General features: G+C 38.4%; 1 protein-coding gene across 5 annotated transcripts in view; it reads right to left on the bottom strand.

The window, feature by feature from the left end:
* Window positions 1–23,194, bottom strand: part of NFAT5 (nuclear factor of activated T cells 5) — a 126,762-nt gene that overhangs the window by 52,940 nt on the left and 50,628 nt on the right. For all 5 annotated transcript variants that reach the window (XM_007449920.1, XM_007449921.1, XM_007449923.1 and 2 more), the window contains one exon: window positions 445–570. In XM_007449920.1, the coding sequence (XP_007449982.1) occupies window positions 445–570 (126 nt within the window). The remainder of the gene's footprint in view (window positions 1–444; window positions 571–23,194) is intronic.

Below are 23,194 nucleotides of genomic sequence, written 5' to 3' on the forward strand. Positions count from 1 at the left end.
TATAGTAACACGCTACGAACAGAAAAGACACTTGAGTGCTTGAGTCCTTTTTTCACATTATACAAAATAAAACATTTTCCCCTTTGAGCAAATTTTTAAAAATAATTGTTTTATAGAGACTCAAATATAATTTTCTATCCATAGCTTGGTATTTATAATAACCTTTACATGTGCAGTGAACAAAAAAACTTTAAACTCGTTCCCATAGTTGAAGATAAGGTCCATTCTGGGAGATGGCACTAATAGATGTGCCAAAGTGAAATTTTAAGAAATAACAGTTGTACCAAGAATATTGTATATTGAAAGTTTTTAATGTTAAAAGTATGTAGTTTAAAACCTCCTAAAACAAACCCTCAAATCACACTCTTTGATATGAATTTTGCCAGCACTGTTCATGTTGACCAGATAATACTTTTTCTTTTAAAAGTAAAATGAAATGCATACCAGCAGCAACTACAGCTGGAGGAGGCGAGCCTGCCTCACCACCACTTGTCTGACTCATTGATGCTACAGATGGTTCTCTAGATGGAGGTAACTGTAACTCCTTTGGGAGAAGATCATAGACAGATTCTGTTGGGGGAAAGGGAAAAAACTTTTTTTAAAAAGAGTATAAGTCAATAACCTAATTATGAGCATAAAATTAATGTCTTTTCACTCATAAGAAGAACTATATTATTCATACACATACACTAAACTTCACATAACTACTGTTGTAAAAATTATTAGCAAATATTTTTCTTTTATTATATATTTTTATTGAACTGAATAATGAATTTTCCATTCATTCTAACCCCTGTTTTCTTCTTGGCTTTATCCCTCATGCTTACAATGATCTACAGAAAAAGTTATTAAAATTTTAAAACTGTGTAAAACTAGACAGAAGAGATGTCAAATAACCCAAGATGCTCCAATATCTTCCTTTGGAAAAAAAAAAAAAAAGAGGGTAACTTATCATCCTTTACATATGAGATGGCATGTACTAGTGTATATCAGCTTTAAATTGGCTTCTCCAATTAGACCAATAGTCTACTGCTCTTTTACTCAGCACCTTTATCAAATATTTTAATTTGCTATCATAATGCATTTTTCCCTCCTAAAGAAGAGAAAAAGAGAAATGTTATGGCTCAAGGAACTACTTCTTACTCTGAGGTATCTCCAACTCTAGAAAGGCACAAGTATAGGATACTCTTGAATCACTAAGCACAAGTGCCTATATTAGATTATGATTACTTTTCTATCCCAGATTAAAGAGTACTGTATCTTTTTAATATATTTTATAATATTCTAATTGTCCATAAAATCAAATTTACATCTACTATTTAAAAATTATTTTATAGTTATTATTACATGGTTTTTGGACAGAAATAAGTACCAAGATATCCACTAAAGGTAGTAGAATCAATGTTGGAAGAAACTTCAAAAGACCAGTTAGAATCATATGTCTATTTTCTAAAGAATCGAGGCACAGAGTTTAAGGGACTTGCCTAGTATTCTAAGAAAAGCAACATTCCAACAATTAAAGAAGATTATTAACTATTTGTACTAAGTGATTAAAAAAATAAAGGTAGCACTGTAAGACATTTTATCCTTGGTAGCAAACAATACTGTCAGCTGATTACTGAATTCATAAATACTTTGATCCTCCCAGTTAAAATATGTATCCTGAGTTTCATGTGGATAGGAATAAGAAAGAATATCATGAAGGAAAGCTAAAATTAGAAGTTGTAGTATTAAATGATCTCCGTTCACAGTAAAGAATCCACTTAAAAATTTTTCTTTCAAAAAACTATTACCTAACACTTGAAATTTTCGTCTTCAAAGCATTTAGCAAATGTTACATCTGTCTGAATATAATATGCCCTGACTAAAATTTTTTCAGCTTGTTAAAATGTTGCTAAAAAACTTAAGTAGATTACTTCCATCTTTCAAATAATATAAGGGGGATAGTACGGAGAAACTAATTAAAACAAATGTCACATAATCAAACATAGATTTTAATACAATTATTTTTCTCAATCCATGTTGAAAATGAGACCCTTATACATAGAAGAAAAGCATATTCAAGACCTTTTTTGGGGGGGGGTGTAGGAAAATAAACAAAAAGGAAATATGAAAATAAAAATTAGCTTAGATAAAAAGAGAAAGGATCTACCAAAATGCATTCATGTCAAGGGAAAAAAAACTTAACCTAGTAAAAGCCCCATCACTAACCACATTTCACTTTCCCAAAGAAGGACACAAAGTCTAAATTAGAGGTATAAAAGCAATGTCAATAAAAATACATTGGAAAGTAACTAAATATAGAACTTGTTATATCTCAATCTTCCCTATAGCCTACCCCCAAACCAAAGTAATAAGCAAGTCAAGTGGAAGGTGTACGAAGCATGGATTCATTCCTTCACCAAAGGTATTTTCTGATTAACTGACTCAAGTGTTTGGAAATTAGAGAAGTCAGAAGTTTCTTCCTATCTATCCAAGGAAAACAGCAGGTAATACAGTCCTTACCATCACAGGCTCTGACTTCAGACAAAACTGTGTTGGCTTTGCTACTTTAAACAACTTCTCTAAGACTTAAATCCTCACTGAAACTCTTCTTTTACCCCATTACCTCAAAGATTCCCTCCAAGATATAACTGTACACCATGACCACATACGTTGGTCTTACTCTCAAGCCTCCTTCCCATAAAACATAAAAAGATTAAAGGGATATAAATTATGCTGTTAGTACTATTGTCCTTTAGTCCTAAATTCAATCCAAATTAAACACTTATACAGTCTCCACTAGCCAATGAGAGAACTCCTGAACAAGAGCATAGGTCCTTTAAATCCATGAAAACAACAAATAGTCCTCCCTCATGTTAAGCTGCCATATCTATTTTTCTTGCATTATCTTTTAAATCAGTTAAATAGATAAGGAGGAATGAAATTCTAGATTTCTGAGCAAAGAATATGAAGAGAATGGGAAATCTATAATGGAAAGGCAGTTTCCTGAGAAGACTTCCTTAGAAAACTATAACCTCTACTACATTTTTTTTCTAAAAAACCTACTAGATTTTAAAAGAATCTACTAGATTTTTTTTTTTTAAAGAGAGAGAATGATTACAAGGTTTCTTTTCGGGGTGGTAAAAATTCCAAAATTAGATTATGGCAATGGCTACACAACTCTATAAATATAAATAACTAAACACCACTCAATCTGCACACTTTATTTATTATTTTTTTTTATTTCCTTACCTAGAGGAACTTACAGTTTAGCAAAAAGGAAGATTCTGTTCAACCCTCAGTGCTCAACTTTGTTTGTTTAATTCCACTTATATGAAATGTCTAGAACAGACAAATTTATAGAGACAGAAAGTAGGTTAGTGGTAGCCTAGGGCTGGGTGAATAAAAGAAAGATGCGTAACAGCTAAAAAAATATGGGCTTTCTTTTGGGAGTAGTGAAAACACTACAAAACTGACTGTGGTGATGGTTTCAAAATACTGTGAAGAGAATAAAAACCTTTCAACTGTATACCTTAAATGGGCAAGTTGTATTACATGGCAATAAGATTGTTAACAAAAAACCTACATAACCCAACATTTGTTATCTCATATTTTCTGTGGACCTGGAGTCTGGGCATGGCTTAACTGGGTACTTTGCTTAGGATCTCACAAAGCTGCAATGAAGGTGTTGGACAGGGCTGTAACCATATCGCTCAGTGCTCAAATTTATCTATTTTTTAAAATTTATTGTATTTTTTATTTTTTTTATACAGCAGGTCCTCATTAGTTATCCATTTTATTCATATTAGTCATACTGACATACATATATGTCAATCCCAATATCCCAATTCATCACACCACCACCCCTCCCCCCCGCCATTTTCCCGCCTTGGTGTCCATACGCTTGTTCTCTACATCTACCTCTCAATTTTTTTTTTTTTTTTTTTTTTTTATCCCTTCAAGCATAGTTTATACAGACAGGCTCCGGAGGCACAGGCTCAGTGGCCACGGCTCACGGACCCAGCTGCTCCGTGGCACGTGGGACCTCCCAGACCGAGGCACAAACCCGTGTCCCCTGCATTGGCAGGCGGACTCTCAACCACTGCGCCACCAGGGAAGCCCTTGTTTTTTAAATATTGAGCTGCACGAGCTGTTTATATACTTTGGAGATTAATCATTTGTACATTGATTCATTTGCAAATATTTTCTCCCATTCTGAGGGCTGTCTTTTCGTCTTGTTTACAGTTTCCTTTACTGCACAAAAGTTTTAGGTTTCATTAGGTCCCATTTGTTTATTTTTGTTTCATTTCCATTACTCTAGGAGGTGGATCAAAAAAGATCGTGCTGTGATTTATGTTAGAGTTTTCTTCCTATGTTTTCCTCTAAGAGTTTTATAGTGTCCAGTCTTACATTTAGGTCTCTAATCCATTTTGAGTTTTTGTGTATGCTGTTAGGGAGTGCTCTAATTTCATTCTTTTACATGTAGCTGCCCAGTTTTCCCAGCACCACTTACTGAAAACACTTTTTCTCCATTGTATATCCTTGCCTCCTTTGTCATAGATTAGTTCACCATAGGTGCGTGGGTTTATCTCTGGGTTTTCTATCCTGTTCCATTGATCTACATTTCTGTTTTTGTGCCAGTACCATATTGTCTTGATTACTGTAGCTTTGTAGTATAGTCTGAAGTCAGGGAGTCTGATTCCTCCAGCTCTGTTTTTTTCCCTCAAGACCACTTTGGCTATTCGGGGTCTTTTATGTCTCCATACAGATTTTAAGATTTTTTGTTCTAGTTCTGTAAAAAATGCTGTTGGTAATTTGATAGGGATTGCATTGAATCCATAGATTCCTTTGGGTAGTATAGTCATTTTCACAATATTGATTCTTCCAATCCAAGAACATGGTATATCTCTCCATCTGTTGGTATCATCTTTAATTTCTTTCATCAGTGTCTTATAGTTTTCTCCATACAGGTCGTTTGTCTCCCTAGGTAGGTTTATTCCTAAGTATTTTATTCTTTTTGTTGCAATGGTAAACGGGAGTGTTTCCTTAATTTCTCTTTCAGATTTTTCATCATTAGTGTATAGGAATGCAAGAGATTACTGTGCATTAATTTTGTATCCTGCAACTTTACTAAATTCATTAATTAGCTCTAGTAGTTTTCTGGTGGCATCTTTAGGATTTTCTATGTATAGTATCATGTCATCTGCAAACGGTGATAGTTTTACTTCTTCTTTTCCAATGCATATTCCTTTTATTTCTTTTTCTTCTCTGATTGCTGTGGCTAGGACTTCCAAAACTATGTTGAATAATAGTGGCAAGAGTGGACATCCTTATCTTCTTCCTCATCTTAGAGGAAATGCTTTCAGTTTTTCACCACTGAGGATAATGTATATGGACTTTATTATATTGAGGTAGGTTCCCTCTATGCCCACTTTCTGGAGAGTTTTTAACATAGATGGGTGTTGAATTTTGTCAAAAGCTTTTTCTGCATCTATTGAGATGATCATATGGTTTTTCTGCTTCAATTTGTTAATATGGTGTATCACATTGATTTATTTGTGTATATTTGTGTATATTGAAGAATCCTTGCATCCCTGGGATAAATCCCACTTGATCATGGTGTGTGATCCTTTTAATGTGTTGTTGGATTCTGTTTGCTAGTATTTTGTTGAAGATTTTTGCATCTATATTCATCAGTGATACTGGTCTATAATTTTCTTTTTTTCTAGTATCTTTGTCTGGTTTTGGTATCAGGGTGACGGTGGCCTCATAGAATGAGTTTCGGAGTGTTCTTCCTCTGCAATTTTTTGCAAGAGTTTGAGAAGGATGGGTGTTAGCTCTTCTCTAAATGTTTGATAGAATTCAAACATTTACATCTTCACCAGATGTGAAGATGAATTCAAACATTTACATCTTCACCAGATGTGAAGCCATCTGGTCCTGGACTTTTGTTTGTTGGAAGACTTTTAATCACAGTTTCAATTTCATTACTTGTGATTGGTCTGTTCATATTTCCTATTTCTTCCTGATTCAGTCTTGGAAGTTTATACCTTTCTAAGAATTTGTCCATTTCTTCCAGGTTGTCCATTTTATTGGCCATTTTATTGACATAGACTTGCTTGTAGTAGTCTCTTAGGATGCTTTGTATTTCTGCGGTGTCCGTTGTAACTTCTCCTTTTTCATTTCTAATTTTATTGATTTGAGTCCTCTCCCTCTTTTTCTTGATGAGTCTGGCTAATGGTTTATTGATTTTGTTTATCTTCTCAAAGAACCAGCTTTTAGTTTTATTGATCTTTGCTATTGTTTTCTTTGTTTCTATTTCATTTATTTCTGCTCTGATCTTTATGATTTCTTTCCTTCTACTAACTTTGGGTTTTGTTTGTTTCTCGTTTCTCTAGTTCCTTTAGGTGTAAGGTTAGATTGTTTATTTGAGATTTTTCTTGTTTCTTGAGGTAGGCTTGTATAGCTATAAACTCCCCTCTAAGAACTGCTTTTGCTGCATCCCATAGGTTTTGGATCGTCACGTTTTCATTGTCATCTGTCTCTAGGTATTTTTTGATTTCCTCTTTGGTTTCTTCAGTGATCTCTTGGTTATTTAGTAACATATTGTTTAGCCTCTATGTGTTTGTGTTTTTTACGTTGTTTTCCCTGTAACTGATTTCTAATCTCATAGTGTTGTCATTAGAAAAGATGCTTGATATGATTTCAATTTTCTTAAATTTACTGAGGCTTGATTTGTGACCCAAGATGTGATCTATCCTGGAGAATGTTCTGTGCGCACTTGAGAAGAAAGTGTAATCTGCTGTTTTTGGATGGAATGCCCTATAAATATCAATGAAATCTACCCGGTCTATTGTGTCATTTAAAGCTTCTGTTTCCTTATTAATTTTCTGTCTGGATGATCTGTCCATTGGTGTTACTGAGGTGTTATAAAGTCCCCCACTATTATTGTGTTACTGTCGATTTCCTCTTTTATAGCGGTTAGCAGTTGCCTTATGTATTGAGGTGCTTCTATGTTGGGTGCATATATATTTATAATTGTATCTTCTTCTTGGATTGATCCCTTGATCATTATGTAGTGTCCTTCCTTGTCTCTTGTAACATTCTTTATTTTAAAGTCTATTTTGTCTGATATGAGTATTGGTACTCCAGCTTTCTTTTGATTTCCATTTGCATGGAATATCTTTTTCCATCCTCTACTTTCAGTCTGTATGTGTCCCTAGGTCTGAAGTGGGTCTCTTGTAGACAGCATATATATGGGTCTTGTTTTTGTATCCATTCAGCAAGGCTGTGTCTTTTGGTTGGAACATTTAATTCACTCACGTTTAAGGTAGTTATCGATATGTATCTTCCTATGACCATTTTCTTAATTGTTTTGGGTTTGTTTTTGTAGGTCCTTTTCTTCTCTTGTGTTTCCCACTTAGAGAAGTTCCTGTAGCATTTGTTGTAGAGCTGGTTTGGTGGTGCTGAATTCTCTTAGCCTTTGCTTGTCTGTAAAACTTTTGATTTCTCCATCGAATCTGAATGAGATCCTTGCTGGGTAGAGTAATCTTGGTTGTAGGTTCTTACCTTTCATCACTTTAAGTATATCATGCCACTCCCTTCTGGCTTGTAGAGTTTCTGCTGAGCAGTCAGCTGTTAACCTTATGGAAGTTCCCTTGTATGTTATTTGCCGTTTCTCCCTTGCTGCTTTCAGTAATTTTTCTTTGTCTTTAACTTTGGCCAATTTGATTGCTATGTGTCTCGGCGTGTTTCTCCTTGGGTTTATCCTGTATGGGACTCTCTGCGCTTCCTGGACTTGGGTGGCTACTTCCTTACCCATGTTAGGGAAGTTTTTGACTATAATCTCTTCAAATATTTTCTCGGGTCCTTTCTCTCTCTCTTCTCCTTCTGGGACCCCTATAATGTGAATTTGCTGTGTTTAATGTTGCCCCAGAGGTCTCTTAGGCTGTCTTCATTTCTTTTCATTCTTTTTTCTTTATTCTGTTCCACAGCAGTGAATTCCACCATTCTGTCTTCGAGGTCACTTATCTGATCTTCTGTCTCAGTTATTCTGCTATTGATTCCTTGTAGTGTATTTTTCATTTTAGTTATTGTATTGTTCATCTCTGTTTGTTCTTTAATTCTCCTAGGTCTTTGTTAAACATTTCTTCCATCCTCTTGATTTTTGCCTCCATTCTTCTTCCGAGGTACTGGATCATCTTCACTATCATTATTCTGAATTCTTTTTCTGGAAGGTTGCCTATCTCCACTTCATTTAGTTGTTTTTCTGGGGTTTTACCTTGTTCCTTCATCTGGTACATAGCCCTCTGCCTTTTCATCTCATCTGTCTTTCTGTGAATGTGGTTTTTGTTCCACAGGCTGCAGGATTGTACTTCTTCTTGCTTCTGCTGTCTGCCCTCTGGTGGATGAGGCTATCTAAGAGGCTTGTGCAAGGTTCCTGATGGGAGGAACTGGTGGTATGCAGAGCTGGCTGTTGCTCTGGTGGGCAGAGCTCAGTAAAACTTTAATCTGCTTGTCTGCTGATAGGTGGGGCTGGGTTCCCTCCCTGTTGGTTGTTTGGCCTGAGGTGACCCAACACTGGAGCCTACCCAGGGTCTTTGGTGGGGCTAATGGCAGACTCTGGGAGGGCTCACGCCAAGGAGTACTTCCCAGAACTTCTGCTGGCAGTGTCCTTGTGCTCACGGTGAGACACAGCCACCCCCCACCTCTGCAGGAGACCCTCCAACATTAGCAGGTAGGTCTGGTTCAGACTCCTATGGGGTCACTGCTCCTTCCCCTGGGTCCTGATGCACACACTACTTTGTCTGTGCCCTCCAAGAGTCGAGTCTCTGTTTCCCCCAGTCCTGTCGAAGTCCTGCAATCAAATCCTGCTAGCCTTCAAAGTCTGATTCTCTAGGAATTCCTCCTCCCGCTGTCGGACCCCCAGGCTGGAAAGACTGACGTGAAGCTCAGAACCTTCACTCCAGTGGGTGGACTTCTGTGGTGTAAGTGTTCTCCAGTTTGTGAGTCACCCACCCAGCAGTTATGGGATTTGATTTTATTGTGATTGTGTCCCTCCTACCGTCTCATTGTGGCTTCTCCTTTGTCTTTGGATGTGGGGTCTCTTATTTGGTGAGTTCCAGTGTCTTCCTGTCGATGACTGTTCAGCAGTTAGTTGTGATTCTAGTGCTCTCACAAGGAGTGAGTGCACATCCTTCTACTCCGCCATCTTGAGCCAATCTCCTGTACACTTTAAATGTGTGAATTTTATGATATGTAAATTATATATGGGTAAAGCTGTTTTTAAAAAAGAGAAAGAGGAATAGAATAAGAACAACTGAGAACTGCACAAGAGCGAGCTAGGACTCTCGATGTTCCTAATAAACTTCTAATAAACAGAATAATAAACTCCTAATAAACAGAAATATCTTTTCACATAGTTTCTATTTGTGAAAAGTGAAATTATGAAGGCTAAACTGCAAACTAATCTAATTTCCCTTTTAAGGCTCATCTACTGTATCAAGAAATTACTACAGGCATAGGTATCCTATAGTCAGTTAAATGATGAAAATCTTAAAAAGTTCTTACGAGCAAGATAAGAAATGTAGATTTCATAAAACAGATGACTCTAAACAACACCACCCAAAAATGTATGGGTTCCCCCTTGAGGAATGTGGTTACTACATCAACAGCTTGAACAAAGATACAGAATTTGCAAATGACATAGGCTTAAGAGGGATATATCATATGTCGTAATTCATCAGAGATAATGAAAGGCTGGAATACCTGTGCAAAGGAATAATCAAATTTAATACAGATCAATGTAACATCTGGTAAAAACTGCTCTTGGGCAATGTACTTAAATGCACTTACTCTCTTTCTCACTCTTTTTTTCAAAATCTAGGAATGATTTCACTTTTGTTTCCTAAAGAATTCTTTCCTTGGTCTGCCAGAATTGGGGTGACTGTTGTCTCATATTTTTTTCTATTAATGTTGCTAATAATTTGAGCAATAATAATGCTTAATCAACTCACTTAATGGTTCATTATGAATTTCAGCTGACCAAAATCCCAATATAAGTGTACTGCTTAAGTATCCATGTAATAGACTTAGATCAAATATGATAAAGTAAATAATTAGTTAACATAAATTATTATTTTTTAAAATTAATTTATTTTTTATTTATTTATTTTTGGCTGTGTTGGGTCTTCACTGCTGTGTGTGGGCTTTCTCTAGTTGTGGCGAGTGGGGGCTACTCTTTTTTTTTTTTTTTTTTTTTTTTTTGCGGTACGCGGGCCTCTCACCGCTGTGACCTCTCCTGCCACGGAGCACAGGCCCCGGATGCGCAGGCACAGGGGCCATGGCTCACGGGCCCAGCCGCTCTGCAGCATGCGGCATCCTCCCGGACCAAGGCACGAACCCGCGTCCCCTGCATCGGCAGGCGGACTTCCAACCACTGTGCCACCAGGAAAGTCCGGGGGGCTACTCTTAGTTGCGGTGTGCGGGCTTCTCATTGCAGTGGCTTCTCTTGTTGCAGAGCAGGGGGTCCAGGTGCGCAGGCTTCAGTAGTTGCAGCATGTGGGCTCAGTAGCTGTCACTCGCAGGCTTCAGTAGTTGTGGCTCACAGGCTCTAGAGTGCAGGCTCAGTAGTTTTAGCGCATGGGCTTAGTTGCTCCATGGCATGTGGGATCTTCCTGGACCAGGGCTTGAACCCGTGTCCCCTGCATTGGCAGGCGGATTCTTAACCACTGCGCCACCAGGGAACTTCCAACATAAATCATGAACATAAGTCTATGAAAAAAGCAATTAGGCAGAACAGAAAACAAGTTCAGATCAAGAATTTGCCTTATGTTGGTGCAACAGTGCAGAGCCTTGGGCGATTAGAGGAATGAAATCATTTTCAGATACTGAAAGCAAACTAATGCTTCCCAATGTTTGCTGGGAAGGTGAACAATGTAAAAATGGGCTGACTGGTTGCCATATGTGTTCAGTCATTCAGTAAACTCTAAATGATCCTTTTATGTCACTGATTATTTCTGGGCGAATTTGGTCTTTTACTCTTCAACACTGGCTATATGGGGAGGAGAGGGTGGGAGTCCCACCACACTGCATCAAATTCAAGGAGAGAGAAATCCTATCCTGCCTTTCACAAGGCAGTGAAAGAGAAGGAAAAACTTGTAACTTAATACTGCAGCATTTTCTTTTCTTCTCAATTAGAAACTCTGGTTCCCTAATGGCTGATCAACCAAATCCCACTTTACTGTTTTGTTTTACATGTTGCTCAGTTCCAGAAAAAAATGAAAAGACCTCAGACCCCCAAACTCCTTCACTTTACCCCAGAAGAGTCCAGGGAGATAAACAAATGAAACAGCTGAGAAAAGGCATGCTTATCTAGTTCTTCCCTTTGCAAAATAACAAGATTAATAATACAGTTACAGCTACCATTTATTGAGCACTTGGGAGTGGGGACAGGCACTGTGCAAAAGCTCATTGTATACATATTCTCACTTAATTTCAAAACAATTATGTGAGGTCAATTTTACCAAGAATGTGAAACTTGTGTAATAGTAAAAAAAAAAAAAAGAAAGAAAGAAAAACACATGTGATAAAACAAAAGAAGGGAATGATAAATATAAAGTTTAGGACATTAGTTTCCTTTGGTGAGACAAAGATACAGGACAAAGGAGTAGCAGAAATAAATTGGTCTGGATACTGGGCTCATGAATGTTCTTTTTACTAAACTATATAATCTAATCAAATCAATAAATACAATAAAAATTAAGGCTACGCATGGATAGTGCATAGCCTCACAGTTGCTATGTAAGGCTTAAATAAGAAGATCTGTTAAAAAGAACTCTGTAGGGACCTCTCTGGTGGTCCAGTGGGTAAAACTCTGTGCTCCCAAAGCAGGGGGCCCGGGTGCGATCCCTGGTTGGGGAACTAGATCCCACATGCATGCTGCAACTAAGAGTTCACATGCCGCAACTAAGAAGCCCACATGCTGCAAGTAAGACATCCACATGCCACAACTTAAAAAAAAAAATCCCGCAAGCCACAACTAAAGATCCCGAATGCTGCAACTAACACCCAGCGCAGCCAAAATAATAAATAAATAAATAAAATAAGTATTTAAAAAAAAAAAACCTCTGTAAATTATTATTCCTTTTTTAGGAATTTTTATTGCCACTTTACCTTTGTTGACCTGATAGCTAACAGCATTCAATATTCAGCTGCTTTAGGGTCAGAAAGTAAAGACCAGAATTGTCAGAGCCCACCTACTCTTTAACTTTTTTGAAGACTCTTGTTAACTTTCAGGTAACATAACAATTCAAAGTTGTACACAACTAATACCACAGACTTAACTTCATGCAGAGATGAACAATAAAAGGCGGGGGGAAGCTCTGTAAATAAATTGAATTAGATTGTCGAGCAAGCAGCTAAATGGAAGTATTTGTGGTAAAAAGGATGATACTTTGTGTTGGGAATGCTTAAAAAAACTAAAAGAAGGTGAATTAATGCTCAGCACAGATATTAGTTATTCAAATAATAAATGCTCCCTGATATTAGATGCAAACACTCTAATACTGGAAAATGTATTTATAAATGCTTGTATTCTGGGATTTTACCTTTTTTGTTTTTTTTTTTAAACTCTGTATACAGGGACTTCCCTGGTGGCGCAGTGGTTAAGAATCTGCCTGTCAATGCAAGGGACATGGGTTCAAGCCCTGGTCTGGGAAGATCCCACATGCCATGGAGCAACTAAGCCCATGCACCACAACTACTGAGCCTGTGTGACACAACTACTGAGACCGTGTGCAACTACTGAGCCCACGTGCCACAACTACTGAAGCCCGCATGCACCTAGTATGCTCCACAACAAGAGAAGCCACCTCAATGAGAAGCCTGCGCACCGCAACGAAGAGTAGCCCTCACTCACCGCAACTAGAGAAAGCCCATGCACAGCAACGAAGACCCAACGCAGCCAAAAGTAAATAAATAAATGAATAAATTTATATATATGTTAAGAAAAAGCAGCACATTAAAGAATATTATAAAATAAATAAATAAACTCTATATACAAAGCTACTTAAGCACCCAAAAGAGTTAAAAGACTTTCAAAAAGTTCTTGCAAATGGTTTGGGAACTAATTGCCTTACTCTTCCATGTCTCTATTAACTATCTCAATAAGCTGGTGAATCCCAAAGCTACGGTTTCACATCAGACATTCTAAAACAAAATGCCTGGCACCTCCACTGTGCCAACATAGTTCTGCGTTGAAGAGAGACAGCATTCATTCTGTTAAAAACACTTTTAGGATTGACAGTCATCATAGTTGGCATCTCCACTGGAAAATGTACTGGCTGCAGGTCTACCGGATATTTGTTTTCTAAAAGATTATTAAGTCCGAAAATAACTTGTAGGTGATCTCTGTTTTAATAAATTTTTCTCAGCTAAGTTTAAGTCAATTTACTAGTTTGCTGTTACTTATTTACTTAATCATATCACCCCTTCCTGATTATTTTTTATTACAGTTTTCCTCAAGCTGGCATTCTACAGTAATTTTAAACAATATACAGCAGCATAGATTACAACAATTTCAGGAATAAGAAAAATAAATTGAGTTCCACAATCATTTTAACATAGTACATAATACATTTTTTTTCTAATAGTTATTACTTTTCACTTTAAAATTTCACAATTATTTGCTACATAACAACATTTATAAGATACAGAATGGAGGATACTATTTAACTAACCATTTTTGTTATATACTTTCTTAATTTATTTATATTATTCTCAGAAGATGCTATTAGTTAAGTCTGTTCTAGACAGAACAAGGCTTTCAAAGTCCTATCTATGACCTAACTTTCGATTAAAACTTTTATGGCTTATTTATAATTTTCAAAGATCTTACAAGAATACTTTTCAATCGAGCTTTAAGAACTGTAGAGTTCAGAGTCCAAGAGGAGTAAGGAGGACCGGGGTTGAGTGTCAGAAGCCCAGTGGAGTGAGAAGGGAATCCATAGTGGGGGTGGGGGTAGCAGAGGCCTGGCAAAGGGTTTCAGAGCCCAAGCAGGATGAGCGGGAAAAGATAATCAGGTGCAGAATCCAAGCAATGTAAATAAAATATCCACAGCCTGGTGTGTGGTATCAGAGCCCAAGCAGAATGAAGAATATATCTGGGGGGAGTGGGGAGGGGTGGAGAAGAGTGGAAGGGTGGGATGGAGTCCAAGAAAGCAGGATGAGAAGAGGGAAGCCTGACACAGAGGGAAAACCTACTGTGGCGGGTTAGAGCCCAAGCAAAGTAAAAGTCTCCTGGGATGGGTAGACCAAGAAGAATGAGGACGGTTATCTATGGGAGGGAACGCAGAGAAGCTAGTATAGGGTGTCAGAGCCAGAGCATGGTGAGAAATGTACCCTCAAGGGGATGGCACAGGGTATCACAGCTAAAGCAACTGAGGTGATGGAGGGTAGCCAGCACAGAGGAGCAGAGCCTGAGCAGGGTGAGAAGGGTATTTGTGCAGGGGCACTTGGCACTGGGTGTAAGAACCCAAGCAGTAAGGAGAATGTCCATATAGTAGGGCTGCCTGGGCTGGGTGTCAAAGATTAAGCAGGAAGCAGAGTGTGCCCATGAGGAGGGTGGAAGTCCAGAATGGGGATTAGAAACCCAAGCAGGGTGAGGAGGGCATTCGTGTGAGGCCTTCGAGCCTGAGCAGGATGAAGAGGACATTCCCATGGATGGACAGCCCAGTATAATATGCTGGAGTTCCAGTAGGTAAGCAAGACATCCATGGGGGTTGAAGGAGCAGGAGCAAAGGGCACCTTTAGGTAAGAGTATCAAAATCCTAGTAGGGTGAGAGCTATAGGATGATATCTGCCTAGCAGGGCTGCCCAGTGTGGGAAGTCAGAACCCAAGCAGGGTGAGGAGGGTGTCAACAGATAAGCAGGAGGGCAGCTCTGGGTGTCATAGCACACATGGGATGAAGAAAGCATTCCTGTAGGAGGAAAGCAGCCACAGCCTGGACGCAAGTCATGGGTGTCCAAGTTGGATAATTAGGTATCAACATGTACAAAAGAGGGAAGCAATGGCCATAGAAGCTTGATTACACAGAGGAAGATTGCTCGAATAAGTAAACATATTAAAATGAAAGGGAATCAAGTTTTGCAATGTTGAACAAAAGAGTTACAAACATAGGAAGAAAAACAAGGAACCCTATGGTATGGTACTGAGTTGCAACTGGAAGTAACAGTATGAACTCATGAGAGAAAGACAGAAAAAAAAATAAAGACATAACTGTATTATGTATATAAGCATACATATATTCCCTAGCTCTGTCTTCTGAAAGATTCTGTGAGCAGCAGTACTCCAAAAGCGTACTCATGGAAAATAAGCACACCTAGTATCCAGATCTTGGTTTCTAAATACTCTTTTTTACCTAAAGTAGCTAGGGCTTCTTTGAGAAATAGTTGATATCAGGACTGGGATACGGAAAGTACAAGATGAGCCTTAAATACATACTGTTTTGCTAAAAGTAAGGGAGTACTCAAAGAATTATGGGGGACATGTCAAAAGAATACAGAAACCATCTTCAAAAGGCTCTCACTAACCAATATGAAACAATATGAGCATGAAAATAAGTCATGGGAGTTCCCTGGCGGTCCAGTGGTTAGGACTCAGAGCTGTCACTGACGTGTCCCGGGTTCAATCCCTGGTTGGGGAACTAAGGTCCAGCAAGCTGTGCAGCACAGCCAAAAAAATTAAAAAAAAAAAATAATAGTAACAGATTATAATCTAATGAAAACATAGGAGTCCATACTGACATAAAATAGTAATGAATAAACTGAACGTGTGATGAGGAATGAGATATTTAAATAGTTTTAAAGTACAACTCTTACAAAATATTGATACTTACTGATTACAAAGGAGAAATAGGGTAACTTTAAAGTAGAGAAGTCTGACAGATACCATCTTAATCAAGGGATCAAAGTGAGTAACATCAGTAATGACAAAAATCAAAATTGCATGCCACCCTAGAGGATTTGGTAAGAATACATCATTATTTCTGTGGTATTCGTGCCAAAGATGCATAATTTAAATGTAATCATGAGGAACATTCCACAAAATAATTGACTTGTAACTTTCAAAAGTATCAGAACCATGAAAGACCAGGAAAGACCAAGGAACTCAGATTGAAGGAAACTAACAAGACATGACAACTAAATGGATATGCAATTGTAAACTGAATGCTGATGTTATACAGCAGGGGTCCTCAACACCCAGACTGGTAGCGGTCCATGGCCTGTTAGGAACCCGGCCTCACAGCAGGAGGTGAGCAGCAGGAGAGGGAGCAAAGCTTCTTCTGCCGCTTCTCATCACTCGCAGCTTCTCATCACTCGCATTACCGCCTGAACCATCCACCACCACCCCCAACTGCCATCCGTGGAAAAACTGTCTTCCACGAAATCGGTCCCTAGTGCCAAAAAGGTTGGGGGCCGCTGTTATACAGGACATTACTGGGACAACTGGAGAAACCTAAATGGGGGTCTGAGGATTAGATGGAAAAAATGTATCAATGTGAATTTTTTACATTTTGGTGGTTATATTGTAATTATGTTGGAGAACATCCTTGTTTGCTGGCAATACATACTAAAGTATTCAAAGGTGATGGGGCAGGCATCATGTTGGCAACTTACTCTCAAATGGTTCAGGAAAAAAAAGTTCTTTGCACTGTACTCACAACTGTTATAAATTGGCCTCTGCTACCATTTCTGCCTAAAATCAATCAAACAAAACCAAATATTCTGGTAGAGAAAGGTAGTCTGGGTTACAAAATATATCACAAGTTATCTTCTCCTGGTCATACTCAATTGTTTGACACCTTATATGCCACTCACAGGCTCAGTATTTTTAGCTATGCCATCCCCTCTTCACTAACACCCTCAACCTGATAGAACAATTAATTTAAACATTCATTCAACATTTATTTTGCTCCTGTACTGGACTAAAGACACAATATAAGAGAAAATCACTCATGAAGTTCACAGTTGAGAGAAAATAAAATTAGTGAAGTTTAAAATAATGCAATATGCTATAGATGAGAGAAAATATTTGCAAATGATGCGACAGACAAGGGCTTAATCTCCAAAATATACAAACAGCTCATACAACTCAACAACAAAAAAACAAACAACCCAGTCCAAAAATGGGCAGAAGATCTTAATAGACATTTCTCCAAAGAAGACATACAGATGGCCAAGAAGCACATGAAAAGATGCTCAACATCACTAATTATTACAGAAGTAAAAATCAAAACTACAATTAGGTACCACCCTTACACCAGTCAGAATAGCCATCATTAAAAAGTCTAATAACAAATTGTGGAGAAGGTGTGGAGAAAAGGGAACCCTCCTACATTGTTGGTGGGAATGTAGGTTGGTACAGCCACTAAGGAAAACAGTATGGCGGTTTCTCAGAAAACTAAAAATAGAGTTACCATATGATCCAGCAATCCCACTCCTGGGAATATACCTGGACAAAACTATCATTCAAAAAGATACATGCACCCCTATGTTCAGAGCAGCACTATTCACAATAGCCAAAACATGGAAACAACCTAAATGTCCACCAACAGATGAATGGATAAAGATGTGGTACATATATACAATGGAATACTACTCAGCCATAAAAACAAAATAATGCCATTTGCGCAACATGGATACAACTAGAGATTATCCTACTAAGTGAAGTCAGAAAGAGAAAGACAAATACCATATGAGATCACTTATATGTGGAATCTAAAATATGGCACAAATGAACCTATCTACAAAACAGAAACAGACTCATAGTAGACATAGAGAACAGACTTGTGGTTGCCAAGGGGGAGGGAGGAGGGAGAGGGATGGACTGGGAGTTTGCGATTGGTAGATGCAAACTATTACATTTAGAATGGATAAACAACAAGGTCCTACTGTATAGCACAGGGAACTATATTCAATATCCTGTGATAAACTATAATGGAAAAGAATGTCTTTATGTGTATAACTGAGTCACTTTGCTGTACAGCAGAGATTGGCACAACACTGTAAATCAACTACACTTCAATTTAGAAAAATGCAATATGTGCTTTAATAGAAATATGGGATGTTATGCAAGTCAAGAGGAATCCTTAACACTATCCGTAAAGGATCAGAGAAGGCTGCACAGGGTATGTGACACCTGAATTCAGTCTTGAACACTGAAATGGGTATTTGACAAACATATTTGTGAAGGAGGAGGAGAAACTTAAAAGCAAATCTGAACAAACAGAGTATTTGTATTTTGGTTACTTCAGTTTTTCAAGTAATTCAGTTAAATTAGAATACAGTAGTTACATGGAGGAGTAACATGAGATGAGGCTCCCAAAGACATGGAGGAGCTAGATCATGAAAGGCCTTGTATAATCATTCTAAGCAATAAAGATTTTATCCCTCAGCACATAGGGAGCTTTTGAGTGTTTCAAGCAAAGACATGATAAGCTCAGACTTATATTTGAGGATGATCATCCTCCCAGGTATATGCAAAATAGACTAGGTCCTAGAGGTGGCAAAGAGTAAGTTTTTTTACAATCCTCTAAGTCAGAAGTAATAAGGTCCTGAACCAAGGCAGCTGCAGTGAGAATGGCAAATAGGATACGAATTTAAAGGCGCTCAGAAAACTAATGAACTGAATTGGATGACTAGCGGCAAAGGGAGGGAGGGAGGAACGATGGGAGGGAGAGGGAGAGAGGGAGAGAGGGGGATGGAGAGAGAGTGAGTGAGAGAGAGAGAGAGAGCGAGAGAGAGAAATAGTTCCAAACAGCACACAGGAATTCTGGCACGAGAAAATTAATGGAAGGTGGTGCAGTTTCCCATGATAGAGAGTTTAGGAGTAAGAGTAAACCTGGAAAGACAATGAATTTCGTTTTAAACGATGAGGCTGAGGTATCTATGGGGCATCCTAGTGAATGTATAAACAGGAGAGGGATCTAGCGATTGATGATGCTGGGGGCACACAGACTGCTTTACTTTTCTTTTTCTTTTTTTCTTTTTTTTTTTTTTGCGGTACGCGGGCCTCTCACTGTTGTGGCCTCTCCCATTGCGGAGCACAGGCTCCGGACGCGCAGGCTCAGCGGCCACAGCTGACGGGCCCCGCCGCTCCGCGCCATGTGGGATCTTCCCGGACCGGGGCACGAACCCGTGTCCCCTGCATCGGCAGGCGGACTCAACCACTGTGCCACCAGGGAAGCCCTACTTTTCTTTTTAATACAAATCCTATCCTAGATCTGGGAGAGAAAATTATTAATTTATTTAAAGTTATTGTTTGCTTGTAAAAATACAGATATGTATGAAATAAATTTGCCCATGATCTCACCATCCAAAACACTAGTATGTTTCCCTTCCCTATTTTTCTATGCACTTTTAAAAAGTTGAATAATAATGCACATAAACTTAATATCAAACTTTTCATTGAACATTAATTTCTCATATGTACTGTAACTTTGACACCCTCATATTGCTATGTATCAACTTTATGTCTATTTTCTATCTCTCCAATTAACTGAAAACTCTTCAAGGGCAGAAACTGTGGTATGTCTTATTTGAATGACTAAAGTTTAGCAGTACCATACTTACAATAGGCACTCAATGTTTGCTGATGAGGTTATCAAAATACTAAAAGGTTACTGGGTCATAATTTTAAGTTATGAAATAAGCTTCAGGAAAATTTCTAATTTTCATATTATTTCAGAAACACTGCTAATAAATAAAAGAGGTAATAAATAACATATCAGTGGTGACAACACGGTACCCCCTAGAGAATGAAGCACAGTCAATAAATATTCTCATTCTTTTATTCATTCACTCAACAAATATCTACTGACTGCCTGATGTAAGCCAAGCACTCTCTTAGTTCCTGGGGATACATCAGTCATAAAACAGACAATCTGTGCCATGGACCTTCTACTCTAATGTACTTAAATTATGGTAACTGCTTGCTTGCTAAAAAGAGAAGGGGGCTCCAGCGCCCTGTAATTTTCGACCCTTACTAAACTCACATTTAATTGTAGCATTAGTAAAATAAGTTCATTTCTGGAATATAAGCAGTAGAAGCATCTCAAAACATTTATTTTAAAACTTTATCATATATACAATATAATATATACATACTTATAATTTAATGTTTCCAAAACCAATACTGAATAGAGATCTGTTCCATTGCTTAACAGTCAACCGTCTTATATCATATATTTAATAAACTAATGATGTACTTATCAATGTATGTAATAATCAATGAAAAGAAATAAATAGGATTTTTTTTTTCTTTTGGTTGCATTGGGGTTTTTTTGTTGTTGCTGTGCATAGGCTTTCTCTTAGTTGTGGCGAGCGGGGGCTCCCCTTCATTGGGGTGGCTTCTCTTGTGGCGGAGCACGGGCTCTAGGCGCGCGGGCTTCATAGTTGTGGTTCGCGGGCTCTCAAATGCAGGCTCAGTAGTTGTGGCGCACATGTGGGATCTTAGTTGCTCCACGGCATGTGGGATCTTCCTGGATCAGGGCTCGAACCCGTGTCTCCTGAATTGGCAGGCGGATTCTTAACCTCTTAGTCACCAGGGAAGTCCCGATAAATAGGATTAATGTTATATTATTTTATGCATATTATTTTCATTTTGAACTTGAAAAGACAGTTTATAAATGATGATTTGCTCATTCATTCATAAAGCACATTATTTAACTGTTCATTATGTGCCAGGCAAAATAATAAAGTAAATAAAATAGAGTTCTTAACTTTAATGTTATTTCTAACTGCATAGACCTTGGATTACAAGGTACCTCAGGAACTTATTTCCTAAAGGAAGAAAAACATAAGTTAATCACCACTAATTCATTTTGTGTGCGTAAGTGCAGACACTAAGGTGACCTGTATCTATCGCTGTTTTCAAACATTCACAGTCCAGCGAGGTAGACTGCAAGTAAATACATAAATAACCAATGGAATCAGTACCAAGCCACAGATGTTATGTGTAAAAAAGGAAAGCAAAAGAAAACAGATATAAAGATGGCAAGGGAAGAATGGTATGAATAGAATTAATGTACTTTTAGGAGATTAAAGTTCACATAAAAAAAGCATAGAATTTTAGAGGTAGAAATGGTAAAAGTACTCAGTGTAACCCTCGGTTTTTACAAAGAAATTATGTTCCAATTAGGTTATGATTTGCTTAGCATAGCCAAGACTGGTTAAAGCTAGGTCCTGAGCGGGAGACTAGCTGGCTGAAAGATAAATTCTTTTTTTTGCAGTACGCAGGTCTCTCACTGTTGTGGCCTCTCCCGTTGCGGAGCACAGGCTCCGGACGTGCAGGCTCAGCGGTCATGGCTCACAGGCCCAGCTGCTCCGCGGCATGCGGGATCTTCCCGGACCACGGCATGAGCCCGTGTCCCCTGCATCGGCAGGCGGACTCTCAACCACTGCGCCACCAGGGAAGCCCTGAAAGATAAATTCTTTATCCAGCATTCCTGTCTATGCAGTTAGAAAGAACACTGAAGTAGAAACTCCATCTCTTTTATTATATTATTACTGTGTGTGGCACTTCAATAATGTGCTTAGTGAATGAATATACGAATGAATGAGTGAACCATCTACCTTGATTGATTCTACTCAAACAATTCTAAAACATCATTCTTATTTTTATACTCATAATCTTATTGAGGGAGAAGAAAATAACGAACAAAAATTTACCTTTTTCCTTGCTATCATTATCAAAATGTCCTACCACCTCAACTAAAAATGTCATTTTTCTACATTATTTCTGACCCCAAATACCCTATTCCCTCATGTCCCTTCTTCCAACTTCTACCCTATCATCATCTAAACAACCATTTTTCAAATGAACAAATAAAAACTACTTTTCATGTTTTAGGGTATTCATTTTCAGTGATTAAAGTTATTTCCTATCAAATTTCTTCTTTTCTATTCATGTAACATGATTTTTTTTTAATATTCTTTTTTGGGGGGGGGGCTGCACCGTGCAGCATTTGGGATATTAGTTCCCCTAACAGAGATCGAACCCACGCCCTCTACATCGGCAGCACCGAGTCCCAACCACTGGACCACCAGGGAATTCCCCATGTAACTTGATTTTTTTCCTCCTTCAAGCCAATACTGAAGAAATCAACAAGGCTCATTTTGTCTTTCCTGTTCTACACAAGGATTATCAACAACAGAAGAAATGTGCAAACCTCATACTTTTAGACATAAGCTGATTGTTTACAAAGATCAAAAATATCTGCCTAGGGCTTCCCTGGTGGCGCAGTGGTTGAGAGTCCGCCTGCCGATGCAGGGGACACGGGTTCGTGCCCTGGTCCGGGAAGATCTCACAGGCCGCGGAGTGGCTGGGCCCGTGAGCCATGGCCTCTGGGCCTGCGTGTCCGGAGCCTGTGCTCCGCAACGGGAGAGGCCACAACAGTGAGAGGCCCGCATCCCGCAAAAAAAAAAAAAAAAAAAAACAACTCTGCCTACTGTGAGCGGCAATAAACAAATGACCAAGTTATTACTTCTGCCTCTTAAGAGGCTGGTAATCAACAAGGAATATCAGAATTGCATATATAAATACATATTTTTTTTTCCTGAATGAAGATGCCTGGGATTCCAGCATAGACCTACTGAATAAAGGTTTCAGTACGTAGGATCACATAATGCATATTTTTATGAAGCTCCACAGATGATTCTGGCTAAGAGCCATTACTTTATTTTATTTTATTTATTTATTTTTTAACATCTTTATGGGAGTATAATTGCTTTACAATGGTGTGTTAGTTTCTGCTTTATTACAAAGTGAATCAGCTATACATATACATATATCCCCGTATCTCCTCTCTCTTGCGTCTCCCTCTCTTACCCTCCCTATCCCATCCCTCTAAGTGGTCACAAAGCACCGAGCGGACCTCCCTGTGCTATGCGGCTGCTTCCCACTAGCTGTCTATTTTACATTTGGTAGTATACATAAGTCCATGCTACTCTCTCACTTCCTCCCAGCTTACCCTTCCCCCTCCCCGCATCCTCAAGTCCATTCTCTACATCTGCATCTTTATTCCTGTCCTGCCCCTAGGTTCTTCAGAACCATTTTTTTTTTAGATTCCACATATATGTTACCATATGGTATTTGTTTTTCTCTTTCTGACTTACTTCACTCTGTAGGACAGATTCTAGGTCCATCCACCTC

This window comes from Lipotes vexillifer, unplaced genomic scaffold, assembly GCF_000442215.2.
Source record: "Lipotes vexillifer unplaced genomic scaffold, Lipotes_vexillifer_v1.1 scaffold1235, whole genome shotgun sequence".
In the NCBI taxonomy this organism is placed as follows: Eukaryota; Metazoa; Chordata; class Mammalia; order Artiodactyla; family Lipotidae; genus Lipotes; species Lipotes vexillifer.